The sequence below is a fragment of the Phragmites australis genome, chromosome 5, assembly GCF_958298935.1.
Source record: "Phragmites australis chromosome 5, lpPhrAust1.1, whole genome shotgun sequence".
Lineage (NCBI taxonomy): Eukaryota > Viridiplantae > Streptophyta > Magnoliopsida > Poales > Poaceae > Phragmites > Phragmites australis.
The window spans coordinates 29,599,621-29,619,533 of record NC_084925.1 but is presented as its reverse complement, the minus strand read 5'-3'; the positions used below and the strand labels follow the sequence as shown (position 1 = coordinate 29,619,533).

General features: G+C 41.2%; 1 protein-coding gene across 3 annotated transcripts; it reads right to left on the bottom strand.

Moving 5' to 3' along the window:
- Nucleotides 1–624: 624 nt before the first annotated feature.
- LOC133919153 (NAC domain-containing protein 92-like) lies at nt 625–2,675 on the bottom strand. 3 transcript variants are annotated; one of them, XM_062363440.1, is made up of 4 exons: nt 2,574–2,675; nt 2,022–2,274; nt 1,581–1,885; nt 625–1,466 (listed from the first exon to the last, which is right to left on the bottom strand). In XM_062363440.1, the coding sequence occupies exons 2-4, from the start codon at nt 2,197–2,199 to the stop codon at nt 873–875; spliced, it is 1,077 nt and encodes a 358-aa protein (XP_062219424.1). In that variant the 5' UTR covers nt 2,200–2,274; nt 2,574–2,675; the 3' UTR covers nt 625–872. The 3 variants fall into 3 exon arrangements, with proteins under 3 accessions (XP_062219424.1, XP_062219425.1, XP_062219427.1); XM_062363441.1 differs by having other exon boundaries at nt 2,045–2,274; XM_062363443.1 differs by lacking the exon at nt 2,574–2,675 and having other exon boundaries at nt 2,045–2,177.
- Between the last annotated feature and the right edge of the window lie 17,238 nt (nt 2,676–19,913).

Below are 19,913 nucleotides of genomic sequence, written 5' to 3'. Positions count from 1 at the left end.
TCTAATGCATGCACGCGACGGACAGAACGGATGACATGCGGATCTCTTCTCCACGGGCTCCACTCCTGCACTGGGGACAAGGCATGTGAACCAAGTGGTGACATGCTGCGTATTGGACGCTTCCCTGGTAGCCGGTTCTGCAACAGTGGTGCTTCAGCATGTTCTGATCGATTCAATTTGCCTGGAAATTGCTGAGCATCCTGCACGAGCCTCTTTCTTTTTCGCCAATCAATCATACTAGCACCATGTGTTAGAAGACTGGAGAGGCTCCAAAGGTAATGGAACCCGGCCGCCAGCCATCTTGTTGCATATGCTATAGCTAGATGGGGTGCACTAGGCTATGGGACAAAAGGTAGCTTAGCAAAGGGGATTGATAGCTCAGGCGCCACCAAACCATGCCAGGGGTTTAATGCTAGATTAGCTTTACACAACGATAAGTCAAGCTTTTAGGTTCTGGGTGATACCACTTCTCTCTCTTTCCCTCTCAAAGAGAGATAAGAAGCACTAGCTAGCCAAAAAGGCTAAAACGGTGACATATTTCTAGCATGTCAAAAATGCTAGAATTGTGCCGCATAAATACTATATACTACCATATAACCTATTTTTTCTCATATAACAATGTCATGTTGCAAGATTACCGCATAATTTCCGCGTTCCAAATGGACCCTTCCCTTCCAGCAATCACACGCACAACAGTAGTACTAGTATCTCGTTACAATAGTAACTCTAAACCAAATCAATCTACTACTATACAAGCAAACTTTGCTTATATTTTTTTTTCCTTTTGTACAAGTATTCAATAGTACAGAGCAATTCTCATTTCCAATCCAGTGACTAATACTAATGCAATTTTAATGATCGCGTAAGAGATTTCAGTAGCCCCAAAGGTAGGCCTCGTGATCCATGTGTTGCCGCGACGACGAGATCTCGGCGGGGTTCACCTCCGAGGTGAGGCCGGTGTCCTGCGATGCGCCATCGCTCAGCCGCTCCCTCTCACCCAGCTTGCTGTACCACCCGCCGCCCTCCTGCAGGAATTCGTGCACCATGTCGCCCGCCGCGCCGTCGTACTGCATCTGCAGGCTCGCCAGGAAAGGCGAGGCTGAGACCATGGTGAGGTGGTCCGCGGCCGCGGCGACGGTGCCCTGTACCGCGCTCGCAGCCGCGGGGGCGGAGGAGAGGAGGAAGGGTGGGTTCAGGAACTGGCCCTCCAGCGCGTTGGAGAAGCAGGTCACGTTTGCCGGCGGCGGAAGCTCGATGGACGCCACCGCCGCTGACAGTGACATGGCGGTGCCGCTGCCGGACACATCCATCAGCGGAGGCAGCGCGCACGCGGCGAGGTCGTTCGCCATGGACATGGACGACGTCCCTACGTCCGCCATCCCCATGCACGCCCCTGATCTCTTGCCGCCGGCCACTGACGGCGGCTCGACGTTCTTCTTGAACACCCTGCACAGCGCCCACTCGTCCTGCACACCCAAGCAGCAAAGAAACAGCAGTTAGATCGATCCACACGACACTTGCTACCGAGGACACGGTCTCGAATCTGTAAAGTTAATCGATATTCATAGGCAGCAAAGTACCTTGGATGTGGCAGCCTTGATCGAGGGGAGGTTGCTGCTGCTGCCGGCGGTCATGGCGTGCTTGCCCTCGAGGCGGTACTCGTGCATGACCCAGCCTGTCTTGCCGCCCCTGGGTGCCCTCCCCGTGTAGAAGACGAGCGTCTTCTTCATGCCGACGAGGGCCTTGCCCCTGAAGATCTCCCTGTCCTTGCCCGTCGCCTTCCAGTAGCCGGACTCCGTGGCCCGGTTCGTCCTCAGTCCCGTCGGGTACTTGCGATCCTTCACGCAGAAGAAGTACCACTCCTTCTCCCCCATCGTCGCCCGAGCTGCGCACACGTGTGGCATCGATCAGTACATGAACTTCATACATAACGAAAGATTGATGATTTCGATAGCCGCTCATGCATGCGAGCGGCGAGTTTGCACATGTACACAATGGATGGAACAATCAGCTGGGCTCACATGGCAGGTCCCATGGCTCGCACTTGTTAAGGTCGGCCTCGCCGACGGCACGGGCGGCGAAGCGTGGGTCGGCGGCCTTCCTGGCGAGGTAGTGCGTGATGAGCTCCTCGTCGGTGGGGTGGAACCGGAAGCCCGGAGGCAGCTCCATGGCCTCGTGGTGGTGCACGTCGTGCTCCATCTCCTCCCTGGCCAGTGAGCTAAGGATGGTCGTCTTAAACCTGTTTTCCTGATCACAGCTTGTAACTAGCTAGACCTGACATACAAACACACACAAACCAGCACTCGTCAGCATAAACAAGGACTAACGAATATCGATAGTACAAACTGGTAAGCCAAAATTAAGCGTGGACCTTCACCTATGTAGCAAGAACTTCAATCATTAACCAAAGTAATTAACAAGCAACAAACTGGATGCAGCTAATACATGACGAAAACACAACGAAATAAAGAACAAGCAGCAACAGCAAGTAGCAGCATCAGAATAGAGGGAGCATTGAGGAGCCGAAATCTAGATCGATGCTTAAGGAGAGAGCCAGAGAGGCTGCTACTAACCTTTTGGGCATGTTATGGATGGAATTTTCAGGGAATGGAGTTGTAAGGCGAAATAAAAGTTGGGAGCGAGATGGCGGTCTTATATACAGCGAAAGGAGACGGCCGGGTCCTGTCGTGTTAGGAGGAAAGAGATAGACGTGGTGGTGAAGGAACAACACGGTGGTGCACGACAGCCGGCTGTCTGGAGGATGGTTAACCTTTTGACTCTGACGGCCATCTGGATCGGAGTAGTTACTCTCACCTAGCCCATGATCCTTAACTAATTGAAGCGACAAATTTAATTACTTCTTTCAAATATCTTTTTATTTTTGAACGGACGATAAAAAGTCTGTTGATATTTATATTAGAAGGAATAAAAAGCAAAACAAGAAAAAAATTATCCTCAGAATTAGCCTTGAGGAGTACAACTTTAGTACATACGAATAAAAGTCTTAAGCTCACTACACAAAAATTATTTTTAGAGGCGAATGATAACTCGTTTTTATAGGCGTTTAGTGCATCCGTCTGTGATTGAAGGTCTGTAGAAATAAATGATTTTCACAGGCGCAAAAGTGACCGCCTGTGGAAATCTATTATCACAGGCGGTTCACTTAAGGAACCGCCTGTGAAAATAGGTTTCTACAGGCGGTTCCTTAAGCGGATCGTCTGTGATAGTCGGTCACTCAATCGATATTTTTTGAATGGAAAAAATCAAAAAAAATTTATGAATTTTTGAAGATAAACTGTCACACATTTTTACCTAGTGGATATTTTTACAGGCGGTTTACATAAGGAACCGCCTGCAAAAATGTATGACAGTTTATCTTCAAAAATTCATAATTTTTTTATACGAGGTTGGATGAGGATAAAGTTTATATAAAAATTGTAGCCCTCGATGAGATCTACAACTTTATACTTGAAAAGTTTTTCATTTGAGGTCATTTAGATGCCCAAATAATTATTTTAAACTTTAAATGATTATTTAGATATCTAAATGACTTTAAATAAAAAAACTTTCAACTACAAAGTTGTAGATCTCATCAAGAACCACAATTTTCACATAGATTTTTTCCTCATCCGACTTCATATACAAAAGTTATGAATTTTTTAATGAATGATCATTTCTAAAGACGGTTCATATAAGGAACCGCCTATGGAAATGACCTTTTTACATGCGGTTCCTTATTTGAACCACCTGTGATAATAATCTATTATCACAGGCGGTTCACATTAAAAATCGTCTGTGAAAATATATTTGCACAGACGGTCCGTAACTGCAGGAGATCCTCGCCAATTGTTCAGACGGTTTTTCAAATAAACCGCCTGTATAAAATTATACTAAGTGTCTTGAAAAATAGTTTTTATAGTAGTAGCTATTGGTAAAAAAAAAGCAAACTAATGAGATCCGCTACTCAACGTAGATATACGGCATTCGTCTTTGATCTTTTAGAAACCGATATTTTTTTCTCCCGTTATATATATGTTCCTCCTTTCTCCCGTTGTCGATTCAATGAAGTTACTTGTAGTTCTTAGACCTGCGAATTGTGACGTAAATTATTTTGACAGATCAAGGGAGAAGTACGTGATAATATATAAGACAACACAGAAAAAAATACATCATAATTACCATACGTCTTACCAGCTGATTCGTAGGTTTATGTCTCACGGAACGGGACTAATCACATAATAATAGTTGCAATAGAACGTACAAAGATATCCGGTTAACGTGATTTTACAGGTGCAGATAAGTATTGCTAAGATTGCTGTATGTCAAGATGCAATATTGTACAATATATATGGTCATATGGAGATATATATATCCATATGACTATATATAGAGGAATTAATATTGGGCCAAAAGACAGTACTAGCTGGCATCGGAGCTTTGATACCATAATTAACATCGAGTTGACTTGATAGTTGGTACCCCATCGGTTTGGCCTATCCGGCCAAGTGCCCATACGTCAAAAAGATACAGTCCAGCTCTTCAGGCATGCCCGTACAGCTAGCTTGCAGCAACCTCGGCTACATACATGCGGACCACAGCATGCTACCTACCATGCATGATCGTCGTCCAATTATCGGAGCCCCGCAGAAGTGGAGAGCCATCTTTGCCTCCTTTATACAGTGATATGAAGTTCCGGTCAATCCGGATCCAGCCCGGGGAGGGGAGGAGGGGCTCAACCCTTCCTACCCGCTGGCGCTCCATGCGGAGAAGAGAGAGGGAAGAGGGGGCTGGAAGAAGGAGATGAGGTCCTGCGTCCGTCACGGTGGATGCAAATCACGTCGAGAGTAAAAATGTTGTTGTAGGAGTTCATATACCGGCTGGGTACATGATATATATTGGAAAATATAATTGGGAAAGTAGAGTTCTAGGAATCCTCTTTATTTCAACCTCCACCGGAAATGGAGAAACTAATTTGACGAAGGAAGTACGGTACTCTTTTTTTTTTTTTTTTTTTTTAGATCAGGCATATGGGAAAGTCAAGAAAATAATTTAAATGGATACCGATTGAGGATTGGTTTGCTTCTATTCCGCGAAGTACACATATAGGTAGAGTCAGAGCATTTTTCTAAGGTTTTTTTTGCGAAACATTTTTCTAAGAAATATACAATTCCATAAAACCCCATTAAGGTAACCTCACGTGCCATGATGAAAGGATCATCCACACCCTTCTTTTGTAAGTTCATAAATAATCCACAGTAATAAAGTATCGCTGTCAGTATATAAACCGAACCAACAGATCTAACTGTAAGATGTTAAGAACCGACGATGATACTAGTAGTTGATATCACTGTCGGTTCATAAGCTCACCGCTAGAGCAATAATTGTGACAATACGAACTGGCCATGATAATAATAATTTTTGCTGGTTCGTATTCCAAACCAACAATGATAGTTATTATCTCTACCGGTTCATATTCCAAACCAATAGCGATAATCCTTGTATAAATCCTAAGTTCATCTCACTCAGTCCACTCCCCATCTTACTTCGCTCCTAATCTCCAGAAATCGATCTCGAGGGGTAGTGCCGATCGAAGTTGTGCGATGGTCACCGTCGCCACTTCGACCATCTCTACCCCTCAGGCCCATCTTCCACTCGCCGTCTCCCGAGCCTAAGCCACCTTGCAGTCGTCCTAGTTTCCCTGAGCCCGCCTTTCATGTCATCCGAGCCTGTCGCCGTCTCCCGAGCCCGAGCCACCTCATGATCTCCCTCGTTTATCTACACTATATGAAAAAAACTCAAAAATAATGGGTCATAATTGCCATGGGTGACGGGTCATGCACCCGTCACTCCGAATGCGTCACTGATGACCAATCATAAATGACGGGCAAAGACCCGTCACCAATGAGATCATTGGTGACGGGTCAAAACTTAACATATCACTTATATAACCTTCATAAGTGATCAGTTATAATTGTGATCCATCACTTATTGCAAGCCATAAGTGACTGGTCATAATTATGACCCGTCACTTATAACTGATGAACGGTTTTCACGCTTTCTGAATACGAAAAAAGCCAAAAAAAATATTTTTTACCCGAGCCAACCAAACTCAGAGCCATCACCACTCACCATGTGTCCTTTGATATTTTTTAAGCTGTTTTCATAATGTGCGTACCGTGGGAATCAAACTCACGACATACCCTCGCGCACGTCTCTGCCTTACCACTTCACCCTCGCTTGCGTTCTGAAGGGAGTAGGATATTTTATCCTTTTAAGCTTTTTGCTGAAGGTCATAAGTGACGGGTCATAACTGTGACCCATCACTTTTGACTTTTAATAAGTTATAGGTCACAGTTATAACCCGTAACTTTTGAGCTTTGTATAATAGACAAACAAACCAGTTGATCCAGAGTGTCTTCGGTTAAACGGACGTAATTTTTGCATACGGATTCCGATTTTGATATTTTTTTTATTGTACAGATATCTACAGAAAAAGTTACAATCCGTTTCCTCCCTACTTAGTCAGGTTCAATGAATTTTTTAGGCCAAAAAAGGCTTGAAAGATTGAGTTCTCGCCTCTGAAAGTTTCTGCACCATTTTCATAACGCGCGTTTGTATCCATAGCCGTCATCTCTTACATCAAACTTGAGCAGAAATATACAATGGTTCCTATTCTAGTGTTTGTGAGGTGAGCAAAAATAAGAGAAAAATAAAATAAAATAAAAATATCTGTGAATACACTACTATAAATCAAATTGCTTTAGAAAAATGATATTTGCTCTTATCATTTTACTACACATTTTATGGTTTGAAAATCAATGCAAATTTTACTATTAGATACAGGAAATTATATAGTTATTATTTTGAATTAATGTTAGCTAGATTTATAATTGATACATTATGAAGGATATATTAGACATGTCACAACTACGTAAAAACCTGAAGAGTAGATGGGCTAATACATCTAATATCTCATCAAACCGATTAACTAATACATCTAATGATTGACTAATTAAGATCCCATTATCTATTCTCACAGGTTAAAACTTGTCATTAGTGACAGGTCAAAACTTAACCTGTCACTAATAACTCTCTTGGATGACCCTTCATTGATGAGTTAGTAATTAGTGACGGGTCACAATTTGACCTGTCACTTATAACTAATCTAGGATGACCCGTCATTGATGAAGAGTCATAAGTGACAAATCATAGCTTGATCTATCACTTATGACTGGCCTAGGATGATCCGTAACTTATGACGAGTCATCAATGACGGGTCACAACTACGACCCGTCACTTTTAACATAAGTGACTAGTCATATTATAATCTGTCACTAATTTCGTGTCTCTTTTGTCTGTTTTTCACGTAGTGCAAAACCCTCGCCATCTACTGAGCCCGTCGCCCCCCGTTTCCCCGAGCCCGATCCCTATCTCCTGAGCCCATCGCCTCATCTCCCAAACTAAATGAGTGGCAAGTTGAGTATTCAAGATTGTGACAATAGCAGATCTAAATGAGTGGCAGAAACACATTTGATTCATGATAATTGTGTTTTCGTATTACTATTGCCACTCCGCAAGATGCAAAACGGATGGTGCAATACTGCTATACTAGGAGCTCTTCGACGTATTGTGCAATACTACAAGCCTAGATCCCAATACGAAGAGCTCCTGATACAACAGCTTTGCAATATTTGTTACTATTTGTCATTGCAGTTTTAATAAGATTGTAGTTTCAAATTAGTATCAAGCTTGAGCATGAGGATCAGTGTGCCTTGCGATGCAAAATTATTGTACCAGGAGGTATGTAGCTCTCAGCAGTTTTGCACCATAGGACATATTGATCCTAATACTAATTGAGATTCTAATATTCTAGATTTAGATATAAAATACTCTATCACGAATATTTTGGAATGGGACCTCTATCTCAAGTTTGAGATACAGATCTCCATGTCGAAGAGTTTATGGTAGAGTATTTTTCTACATGTAGATATATTATCACTGTCGGTTTTTGTCTTGAACTACTAGTGATAGTTAGATTATCAATGCCGGTTTGAGACGTGAATTGACAATGATACTTACTATCACTGCTAGTTCATAAGCCGGCAACCGCTAATTCACTGCATGTTCCAAAACTGATAGTAATGTTAGTTTTGAACAGATAGTGATAGCATGTTCTATAGTAGTGCACATACGATATATATATATAGATATATATATATAGTATTAGGTTTCAAAGAATATATGTCTACTACTATGTTTTAAAGAAATATGCAGCTCTGTAAAATCATGTTACACATGCACGTACATGCATATACATATACGCGTATACGAAGAGCTGGCGATGAATTACACAGGGACTCACTCATAAACATGTTACTTGTACCATCTCATCTAGAATCATCCTATCCATCCAGGACATCCCATCTCATTCAACTTTATACAACCAACCAAACACTACCTAAAAGATTATAGTATAACAAAAGAGATATTTGCATATAGGAAATTCATAATATGATCATGTAATTTTAGGAGAGAGGGGAATAACGAGTACCTAGACATGAGGGTGGAGGAGACCGTATCATCCAGAGTTGACCGTCTATAGCAACGCTATGAGGAGGATTAAGATGGTGACCGATTTGTGAATAGATAAAAATAATTATTGTATAGTACATTGGTGTAAAGATAGCGTGATGGATGCGACCTCCGTGGTAGACAGTGGAGGCGACGTGCGGGCAGTGGCACACTCTCTCTAGAAAGCCGACAATGTAAGCGAAGTGCGGTAGGTGACATACCTCTGGAGAAATCCGACGGTGAATGTATGGAAGATAAATATTGAACGTCTAGATACGGAGGACAAATAATAGGATATTGAATATATTTTTGAAATGTATGGAAGAGAAATATTTGATATCTAGATATGAAAAATAAATAATGAGAGATTAAATATATTTTTGTAAGGAGAAATATAGTCTAACTTTACACTGTGACTATTTAATCAACTTGGGTGAACAGTGATGATTGATCTGATCGGATATTACTTTGCATTTTATAATAGTATAGATATAGAAAAAATCAACAGGTAACCAACCATCCACATCGAAAGCCATGACAGGACCGCAAGATCTTTCCAGTCTCATCATGTATGCACTTAATTTCGGTTCTGGTGAATCAATCTCATCGATCAGATGGCTAGACCTTACCTGAATTGATGTTGTTTATCCCCTATGACTGCATTTCTCATCGTTTGTCTTGTTTCCAAATTTGCAGTGTGATGGGCTTTGTCTGCCAACCTATTATGTACCATCGAATTTTTTATGCGAATTCAATCCAAGAACCTCTAATTGTTTTTCAGCCACGTGTTCAAACTAATTTGTTGTGGTATCCGACGGATAAGAGTGAAACTAGTCCGTTCTACTCGTCGGTCTTTCTGTAACAAGTGGAGTGCCTGTACACTGCGACGGATCGATAAAACGTCATCATCTTCCTACTCGTAGCACTGCCCTTCAGCAATCTTACGAATGCACGACAGGTGTACGCGATACGCGTATCGAAACGTATTGCACAGTCCCTTACACGTCGTTCGCTCGCATTACATGTGGCTACGCATACGCCTGCAGATCTGAACACCATATCATAGTACCATACGTATACGGCACATGCATGCAATGGTGGAGGAGTATCGTGGCAGCGGTCTCCTTCGGCCTTTCTGCCATCCCGACGACCGGTTTTCTGGCCGGTGGGCCCAGGGGGCGGAGAAGTTCTGTAGCTGTGTAGCACCTCTCTCTCTCTCTCTCTCTCTCTCTCTCTCTCTCTCTCTCTCTCTCTCTCCCCCATTCCACATTTCAACGGGCTGGGCTGCCAATGGACAGGACAGCGACGGACAGATATGAGGATATGCATGCATGCATGCATGCCTGCCGGCACCACCGAGTGCCACGTACGTATGGGCGCTCACGCTTTAGCAGCGACGAAAAGCTCAGCTCTCCACGCACGTTTCTCTCTTTTCTCACACGACACGGGATCCATCGAAGCCGATGGGGAAAGGAGAAATCCGTGCATGCAGCCAGGCAGGCATGGCATGCATCGGTCATCGGTGGGTGGTGGCAGGCAATGACGCGGCCGGGGAGGCAGGCAGGCAGCGTACGTGTGCACGTCTGCCCCTCGCCTTTTCCGCGGCCGCGCGCGCGTGACGGCGAGGAACCGCGCGCGGCGACGGCGACCTCACGTGCCGGGTCGGCAGAAGGAATGCGCGTGGGCTCGCGTGTCGCAACGGCCGCCACACACGCGCCGAACATGAAAATTTTACTAGCATAAGAACCGTTCATTTGTGTTAAAATTTATGTTTGAGAAATAAGTGTAAAGAATTATGAGATATATAAAAAATTAACAGATGAATAAGTTATTAAGTAGAAGGGATAGATCATGTCTGCACAAGTAGATGTGAAGTTGCATCCCACACACGTCATAAGAGTGCGTTTGTTTGGAAGGCAAGGATGGATAGATTGTGGCTATCCATATTTTTAGGAATATGATTATTCAAGTTGTCTGTTCGGTTAAGTAAATAGAATAATCTAATTTTATATTTGGTTGAATAGATGAGGACGGATGGAATGATAATAATTAATTAAATTGTATCTTTTAATTTTATATAATAATAGTTAACTATACACTAATCGATACATACTTATTGTTACAACAAAATATGTTAATTATCACTCATCGTATTCTAATATACACATCAATAGTACACTAACACTTAACCATCATAATTTTATAATAATTAATACTAATTAGTAATATAACATACTAAATATCACTAATTATTTTACTAATGATCATAGTTAGATAAGATGGATATCCTCGCCTAATAAAAATACCAGCTCAATCTATCTAGCATCTCTGAAAAATATTCTTTAATGCTAGATAGCGCTATCCATTATTTCTCAACCAAACTTCTAGAAAATATGAATAAACACCTCCCATCCAGCTTCATCCCACTAACCAAACGCTGCGCCTGGGGAATCGCCCATGCCCGCCCGCGCGTTCGCTCGGGCTCGGCTCGCGGGGTGCTTCTTCCAGCCTCGCGCCGTCACGTTGATTACGAGCGAACCCCGCGCGCCCGGTGAGCGAGCGACGCGGTGCTACGTCAGCAGCAGCACAGCTTCAGCTCGACCGGCACCGGTTAATCGATCGCGTCCTGCGGTGTTGTGTTAGCGCAATCTTGCTCCATTAAACAAGGTTATCTGCTCTAATTATTGCGTGTTGCTTTCGCTTGTCGCTGCAAAGACGTACGTGAGCCGGTTAAGTAATAAATTAAGCTTCGATCTCGAGTGCTCTCGATCCGGCCAGGCTCGTAATTATGATGAGTAGGACTAGGCTCGCTCTCACTAGTGCAATTCCTAATCACTACTAACCTCTCTAGAATTGATTCTTCTCCCGTTCGCTTGGTTCTTCAATTGCTAGAGATAACACCATGCATGTCATCGCCTCGAACCACGCGGTTTGGTCGATGCTCGTCACACGTCGTCTCGGTTTCATCATTACGTACGCACGCGCGCTCGTCCACGCTGTAGCGAGCCACCGGTCGAGGTCAAAGGAAAGAAGAGAGACGCGTGCATGTGGTGCCAACAATCATCACCTAGCACACATGGCGCGAAACCGGTTAGGCCACCTCGCGCCGATCGAGTTGTCCTCGAGACTTTTGATTCAGAGATCCATCGAGCGCACTACGATCACACTGGTAGCTAGCTAACTAAGTAGCCATGGCCTTTTCAAAGACTTGGCCTCTCCCTCTGTTCCCGATTCGTTTCGCTGATCGCTTATGCTCTCACGTCTCTCTCTCTCTCTCACACACACACACACACTGGTAGCTAGCTAACTAAGTAGCCATGGCCTTTTCAAAGACTTGGCCTCTCCCTCTGTTCCCGATTCGTTTCGTTGATCGCTTGTGCTCTCACGTCTCTCTCTCTCTCTATGGATCGGCCGGAGTCCTGTCGCCAACACGGCAGCGCGGGGAGTTCGGCAGGTCAGAGTCGAAATTTCTGACTCCAGCATCATCCTGCTTACGAGTTAAGAATGCTATCCGTTTGGCGCGGTAGCTTAATTCTTCTCCTGCCACCTTTTCAGCTTCCGCTCGCTGCAAGCTTTCGTGCGTGCGCTGCGCCCCCCGTTCCGACAGATCGTGTCGGTCGAACCACTCGATGGCACGTCTGATAAACTACAGAGCCGTACGTGCGCACGACAAAACGAAAATAAAATGTAGATATGTCTTGACCAAGTTTACTTTATACTGCTACGATAATGGCGTGAGTAGCTTAAAGCTGCACGGAACTTCATCTCAAGTTCAAGTCCAATTGTTGTAATTCCTTTCAAGGTAGGCAGCAAAAAAAAAAGGTTCATTCATCTGAAGAGTACTCAAAATGCTATGGGCCGGCCTAGCTATGGCTTCGTTGTTAGTTGGTATCTGACCATCTGTTGATCAGATAAAAATCTACTAAAGAAACGAGCTGCACTGCAAGGTCGTCTGAGATCGGATGGCAAGCTAGCAATTAACCAAATGACTGTCAAGTAGCCAAAAAGGCAATGCAGCCACTGTAGACCATTGACCTCAATCTTCACACACTGCATTTCCTTTTCCATGTGCTTACTCTCTGCCGCTGCTTTGTCCTTACCAGCTGAACAACTATTTTCCGACTTGTGAGTGGTTGCAAGGCGATTTGACTTCTTCAGATGCCATCATCAGATATCAGGAAAATAAAGCTTAAACTAAACAGTAGTCAAACACTAATTAACAAACTCCAAGTTGTTCTGTACCATCGGTTCACGTCGTCACTGATTACGCGGATTCTGAGTTGAACAAGTACGGGCCACGTCATTTCGCACTATAGCCCTGACTGTCACCGATTATGCCAGCTAGATCAAGATATGAGAGCGCAGCTGAACCACTATACACTGATAACTGAACAAATATAAGACTGAATGAATCATCGATGCAGGTGCTTGTTTGTGAAATTCACAGAGTTGCTACTCATTGGAGCGCTGATAAATATCTCAACCACTTCAGATCCGCGGTACTCATCATGCAACGGACGCGGTTGGCTCTGTTCAGTTACAAAATTGCTTATTTTCTGCACACGAGGTAGCGTGTTCAGAAAACAAGTGTAGGTTAGACCAGCAGAAAGCGAAGCAGCCGAAGCTTACATCAGAAAAAAAATAGTAGTGTATCAGCAACGTAAGCAATGTTTTGTGATTTCTTGTCAAACAGCTATAAACAAATCTTAACATTTATTCCTTATTCTAAAAAAAGCTATAAACAAATCTGGTCAAAAAATATCGTCAAATCTTACTTTCACATAGTACTGGACGTCCACTTGCTGTATTCTGTGTATAAGTTTAGCTGTCTCACCTCCAGCATGTTTGCACGATCGCCCTAAAGTATTAGACTTGCCTTTAAAACAAAAATGCACTATGTTTACTGTGTGTTGTTACTAATAAATATTGATATGATTCACAAATCACAATTGAACTGAAAATGAATCAGCACCTAAAATGATTTCGATGTGTGCAACCGCCAAAGTATCATGACGAGTGGATGTTGCCTGCTTATTTTCCTTCTTTACCAGTCATTGTCCCGCCTCCAGCGTGTTCAGTCTAATCCCCTAATGAACTGTTACCCTGATTCATCGACATCGCGGCATTACTTTGAATGGGTTGTTTCTCATCATCATCATCAAGAAAAAAAAAATACTCCCCTGGTTGCAAATATAGGTCGTTTTAATCTCTCAACTATTCTCTAAATATAAGTTATTCTTGAATTTTTATATGTTTTTTGTTTTTTTTTCTCGTCTTGCCCTTGTTTAATAAATGCTACCAATATCACAAATGAATGAGTTATCTTTTCTAATACAGAATAAATAAAGGGTAACAAGATCATTTAATCTACTTTCTTAATCTATATGCACAAGTCTAAAATGATCTATATTTGCAGTCGGAGGAAATAGGAAATAAAAAATGCTATCTCCCTGTATCATCAGAAAACATCAAAATCACCAGAAAGTTACGACAAAGCTCCATTAAGAAACCTATAGTAGTAGCAAGGAGGGGATATTTCCTAGGATGGAAATGGATTGAATACGCATGGAATCGAATATGGATAGTACAATTTACCATATTTTAATCCGAATGCGAATACGGATCCGGATATGCTCGAATATGAATACAAATCGGATAGTTCGAATACGAATCCGCATTCGGATATCTACTCATTCTTCGGAATTCAGGTTGGAAATTTATTTTTTTGAAAAAATTTGACTGAAATTTGATAAAATTCGACTGAAATTTGTTCTAATTTGATTAGGCCAGAATTTTAGAAATTTTGTTCAAAATTCATGTTGGAAATTTAAATTTTTTTATGAAATTTAATTGAAATTTGATGAAATTTGACTGAAATTTATTCCAATTTGATTGGGTTGGAATTTCATTCATATCTGAAATTTCTAAAACTTTAGCAAAATTTGGTTCCCTGGTTGGCGGATACGGATACAAATCGGATATATCTCGAATTCGGATATCCACATTTGAATCCGAATCTCAAAAATGAATTCGGATATATCCATTTTAGTATCCATTTCATAAACGAATACGGATACGGATATCCATATTCGTATTTTAACGGATACAAAATCGAATAATTCGGATTTCCTGCTATCCATTTCAACCCCTAATATCTACAGACTGCAGTTACGTACTTCAAGAATATGTTACAGCAGCAGTCAAGTACTGGACTTTTTTTTATTTTAGCCTTTTCAAAACTAATATTTTAATAATAATCCATCGAAACCTAAATTTTCAGAAACTAACCCATTTTATCAAGCCAAAGTATTTGACGTGACTCTCTAACATAGTCATACCATATTCATTGGTGTGACCAAAGTGAACACGAAAACAAAAACTCCTGGGCCTTTACAAGTAGTAGGTCAGAGGTGGCAGCCTGAGTCACGCATGAACAGTATTTTCACGGATGAACAGTGTTTTCAGCGATTTCAATGGTTCTCTTCACGCTTTCTCTATTTGAACAGTGAGGTTGCCGTACTCTAAAATTAATGAAACTTTTTTTGTATGTCCTATAATTCATGATGAATCCATTTTAAAGGGATTCACCTCAATACCCTATCTAGGTTTTAAAATAAAAAACTCCAAAAATGGTTACTTTTAGAAATTCTAGTATTTTTTAAGGCCTTAAATAAATTCCCAAAAATCTGAGAAAATTCCCTAATATTCCTCTCATGTGGCGTAATAATTTCTAAAATTATTTCCAATCCTAGGTTACTTGGTGAAAAAGTGAGTTCCTTTGCGATGCTCCATTTATATGCATTTTTATGATTTCATACTATTTAGCCTTGTAAACGCCCTCTAAATAATTAGCAATTATGTTTGATTTTCCTCAAAAGTTTGCCAGTGCTTAATGCAACATGTACATGTCCTATTTGCAAACATGCACATCCAATAGAATCGTAGAATTTGAATTATTCAATTTTGAATGTTGGTATATGTTACAATTTGTTCTATAACAATAATACTTAGGTGACTTGTCGAGCCAAAAAGAATTGCCATTTGCGGTCTAAACCATACCAAATTTATTGTATGGATAGTTCAGAATATGTTTTAGCCGAACCACACACATGATTTTTAGGAAGACTAATAAACTTTAAATTACGCATGTTCAAACATGGCTAAGTGCTATGGCTACCTACAGCCTTTGAGACTAGATGGTGAATTAAGCATTTTGAAACGTACATTTAAATTAGGAAATAATTTCCAATTTTGTTGAAAGTAGGCAATTGATAACATTAATGTTCTTAGGTTTAAGCCATGAGATATGTTCATTAAGAATCTATACACAATTTAGGTTACATTGAATGAAACAGTAGTAACCATTATCCATGAGTAGTTTAACTGTGGATTGGAATGAGCCATCCCGATGGTGATTACACGATAGAGCTTTTAGCATGAAATGATAACACATCTGTCATGAAAAGATTATCCTAATATATTCTGGATGACAAACTAGAAAAGGTCCATAGACTTGATTTTGTACTATTGGATCAAGAGGTATCCACAAACATTAGTTACTTTAGAAAAAATAAAAAAGTATACATCATTTACAATAATTTTCTCTGCAAATGTATAGGGAAATGCAATAGAAGCTCAAGTGCCACAACACCATGTAGATCAATTCAAGCCACACCTTAGAGAAGGAGTTGTATATTTCATAAAGTTTTTCCAAGTGTTTCCAGCTAAGAATAATTATCGAGCAGTTGACCACATATACATGATAAAATTCACGAGTCATACTGAGGTAATTGAATTCCCTGGTGCTTCTCCAACGTTCCCCAAGTATGCATATACTCTAGCATCCTTTGATACATTAAGGACCAGAATTGATTACACTAGAGACATATCAGGTAACTATATATTCATTTATATATTACATCTATCATTCCTAATATACATTTTATCTATTATAATACTATCATATAACTTTAATAAAATAACATATAATCTAATATTATACAGGCACAATAGGACAAGGGGTCTCTATTGAACCTGCTACAACAACTTATGTCAAAGGTATTAAGAAGACAATACGGCACCTCTACATTTCGGATGGCAGGTATAACTACATAAAATAACTTATTGTAATTTATATATCAATCTTTACTCTTTTTCATTTATTCTTTCTCTTTACTCTACTTATTTAAAGTTTATTAGTCTTCCTAAAAATCATGTGTGTGGTTCGGCTAAAACATATTCTGAACTATCCATATAATAAATTTGGTATGGTTTAGACCGCAAATGGCAATTCTTTTTGGCTCCACAAGTCACCTAAGTATTATTGTTATAGAACAAATTGTAACATATACCAACATTCAAAATTGAATAATTCAAATTCTATGACTCTATTGGATGTGCATGTTTGCAAATAGGACCTGTACATGTTGTATTAAGCTCTGGCAAAATTTTGAGGAAAATCGAACATAATTGCTAATTATGTAGAGAGCGTTTACAAGGCTAAATACTATGAAATGATAAAAATGCATATAAATGGAGCATTGCAAAGGAACTCACTTTTTCACCAAGTAACCTAGGGTTGGAAATAATTTTAGAAATTATTGCGCCATATGAGAGGAATATTAGTGAATTTTCTTAGATTTTTGGAATTTATTTGAGGCCTTAAAAATTACTAGAATTTCTAAAAGTAACCATTTTTGGAGTTTTTTTATTTTAAAACCTAGATGGGGTATTGAGGTGAATCCTTTTAAAATGGATTCATCATGAATTATAGGACATACAGAAAAAGTTTCATAAATTTTAGAGTATGGTAACCTCACTGCTCAAATAGAGAAAGCGTAAAAAGAACAATTGAAATCGATGAAAACACTGTTTGCAAAATTTGGCGTGACTCAGTCTGCCACGTCGAATCTACGTGTAAAGGTGCTGGGATTTTCGCGAGCGTGGTCACTTTGGTCACACCAATGAATATAGTGTGACTATGTCGGGGAGTCACGTCAGATACTTTGGCGTGACAAAAAGGTTAATTCCTGAAAATTTAGGTTTTAACGGGCTATTATTAAAATATTAATTTTAAAAAGGTTAAAATAAAAAAAGTTCTCAAGTACTGGCCTAGAGCCCCGGTCCAAGATAACGAGGTCATTCAACCCTGAATACTTTAGGTGCTAGATAGTTTGGTTTTGTTGACTTAAACCGGACTCGGCTGTCTACAGTTTCTGCAGCCGTTGTCTCTTCCTTTTCTTTTGAGAGAAAAGTAACTTGAAGAAGCAAAAATGCCAATTGGCTTCGCTCGGCAGCCCACCGTACCAAGTTGCCATGGCCCATGGAGCCTAGTGAAATCATACACAGTGGGCCGGGCCAAATTTTAACCAAGAGCCGAGAGTGCAAACCACTGTCCACGGGCCAACAGCCGGACGAGGCAGTCTGGGCTAAGAAAATGGCAAAAGGGGATGGCTTGACATTGCTCCGGGTGTCCACATGGACGGAGATTTTTTTTATATTTTCTAAAAAAGAAAATTACAAATATATGTGGTCTTTTTTGGATTTGAAAAACTAAGCTCCTCCTGCCCATTTAGTAGACCGAAAGTAAAAATCATCTATTAAACGGGCAGAAAGTTGATGTGGATACCAGCATGGCTACATAGAGTGGAGCAGGGGCATTTCTCGCCTACTGGATGCGAGAGAAGTACCTCCCACCCAGAAGTTATGTAGGCCCCACATCATTGCCCTCTCATCCACCAGTTGGTAGGACATAGTGTGGGCCCCATTTAGCTGGTAGGACGTGGCACCGGCTCTGGATATTTTTTTTTCTCTTCTATTTTTAGTGAGAGACTTTTTTTTAGGGAGATTTTGTAGTGAGAGACTTTTTTTAGATCAGGCATAGGAATTCAAGTTGTAAGAAGTGGAGAGTAGAAAACGCTATTTTTATTTACAAATAAATATGTAGAAGTTATTACAAAGACTGCAGTACATGATTTTCAATATCCGGATGCCGGGGGCACAACATGGATTCTATTGTGTGAAGCAGGGATAGTTGCCCCACCTCGCACATGCCGCTTCACGCTCCTCTTTTTCTTGGTGACGCAGGAGAACCAGACGCCTCTGAAGTAGTTCCTCACGCATATGTAGTTTAGCCTCCTTCCTCTTTAAAATATCCTCCCATAAGGGGTGTTCCTCCTCCCGCCTTTGAAGCTCCTCAGCCTACCGCTTACGTTCTTGTTCTCACCGTTGACATTCCTGTTGCCGCTCTTGACGTGCCTGTCAAAGATTAGTGCCTAATAATATATCTATAATTAAATAGGTGCACCCTTGAGATTAGGGATCAAGTAGGAAATAAGACACATGATGTATATAGCTTCGGGCCCCTAATTGGAGTAATACCCTACGTTCTATGTGGGTGTTGCTATATATTGATAGTCTCGAGTACAAGTAGTGTGGCTATACCTACAACAATGGAGGGGATTGGATCTATGCTAGTCTAAGATTGAAGTCGCAGAGTATCTCCAGTTGCTATGGTCTTGGACTCTTGGTGTCGCTTGCATCGAGTTTCGTATGTGTAGATTGTTTTCTCCATCCCCTCAGGGTCAGAGACCTTGCCTTATATGGGGATCGAGTTACCGCCTTAGTCCCAATCTTAGTCGATTTGAAGTCCTCCATCTTGTCAGCCAAGGCAAGACAACAAAATCCAACCTGGATACTAGTAATACCCGAGTCGGTTAACCCGACCGAGACATTCCTAGTATATGTCTTCATATCCGAAGTTGTTAAGTATTTGTATTGTATACCTTATCTATATACGGTGTAATCCTTATGCGCATATACCTTATAGTTAGATATTTGACAGTAATCCCATAACTCTACTCAGTAGGGAGGGTTTCCATAAGTGCTCACTCAAGTACTGCCAAGTCTAGGCTTGGTCAAGTAAGGTTGATCAACCTTATAGTCAAAAGAAATCGAGTAGGAAAGGTCATGTTCCAAGTATCAAGTGGAAACACAATTGGGTCGAGTGCCTTGCCATTATCCGCACGCGAGATTCCAAAAAAGGTGTGAAACCCGACTTATCAACACCCGACTTTGAGTAGAGTTAAATGAGAAACCCAAAATTTGAACTGTTGGGTATAGGCGCTCTTAATGTGTGTAGATAGGCATGCAAAAATTTGCACAACGCCATTATTCCATCTTTCACGTAAGCTGAGGTGCAACAGTAAAGGCAGTGGTTACCAAAGAGACGGTAAATCCTGGTTATTTATCCATACGAACATGAAATGTAGCCATTCTCTCGCCATCAATATTCTCCCACAAGCTTTCATCTTTCTCCGCCCAAGCTTGTGCCGTCGCACAGA

Excerpts from the sequence above, each read along its gene's own strand:
- LOC133919153 (XM_062363440.1), bottom strand. The coding sequence starts at position 2,199 with ATGGAGCACGACGTGCACCACCACGAGGCCATGGAGCTGCCTCCGGGC. Across the intron at positions 1,886-2,021 it reads CGAGCCATGGGACCTGCCAT|CTCGGGCGACGATGGGGGAG; the intron begins GTGAGCCCAGCT and ends ACGTGTGCGCAG. Across the intron at positions 1,467-1,580 it reads TCAAGGCTGCCACATCCAAG|GACGAGTGGGCGCTGTGCAG; the intron begins GTACTTTGCTGC and ends TTGGGTGTGCAG.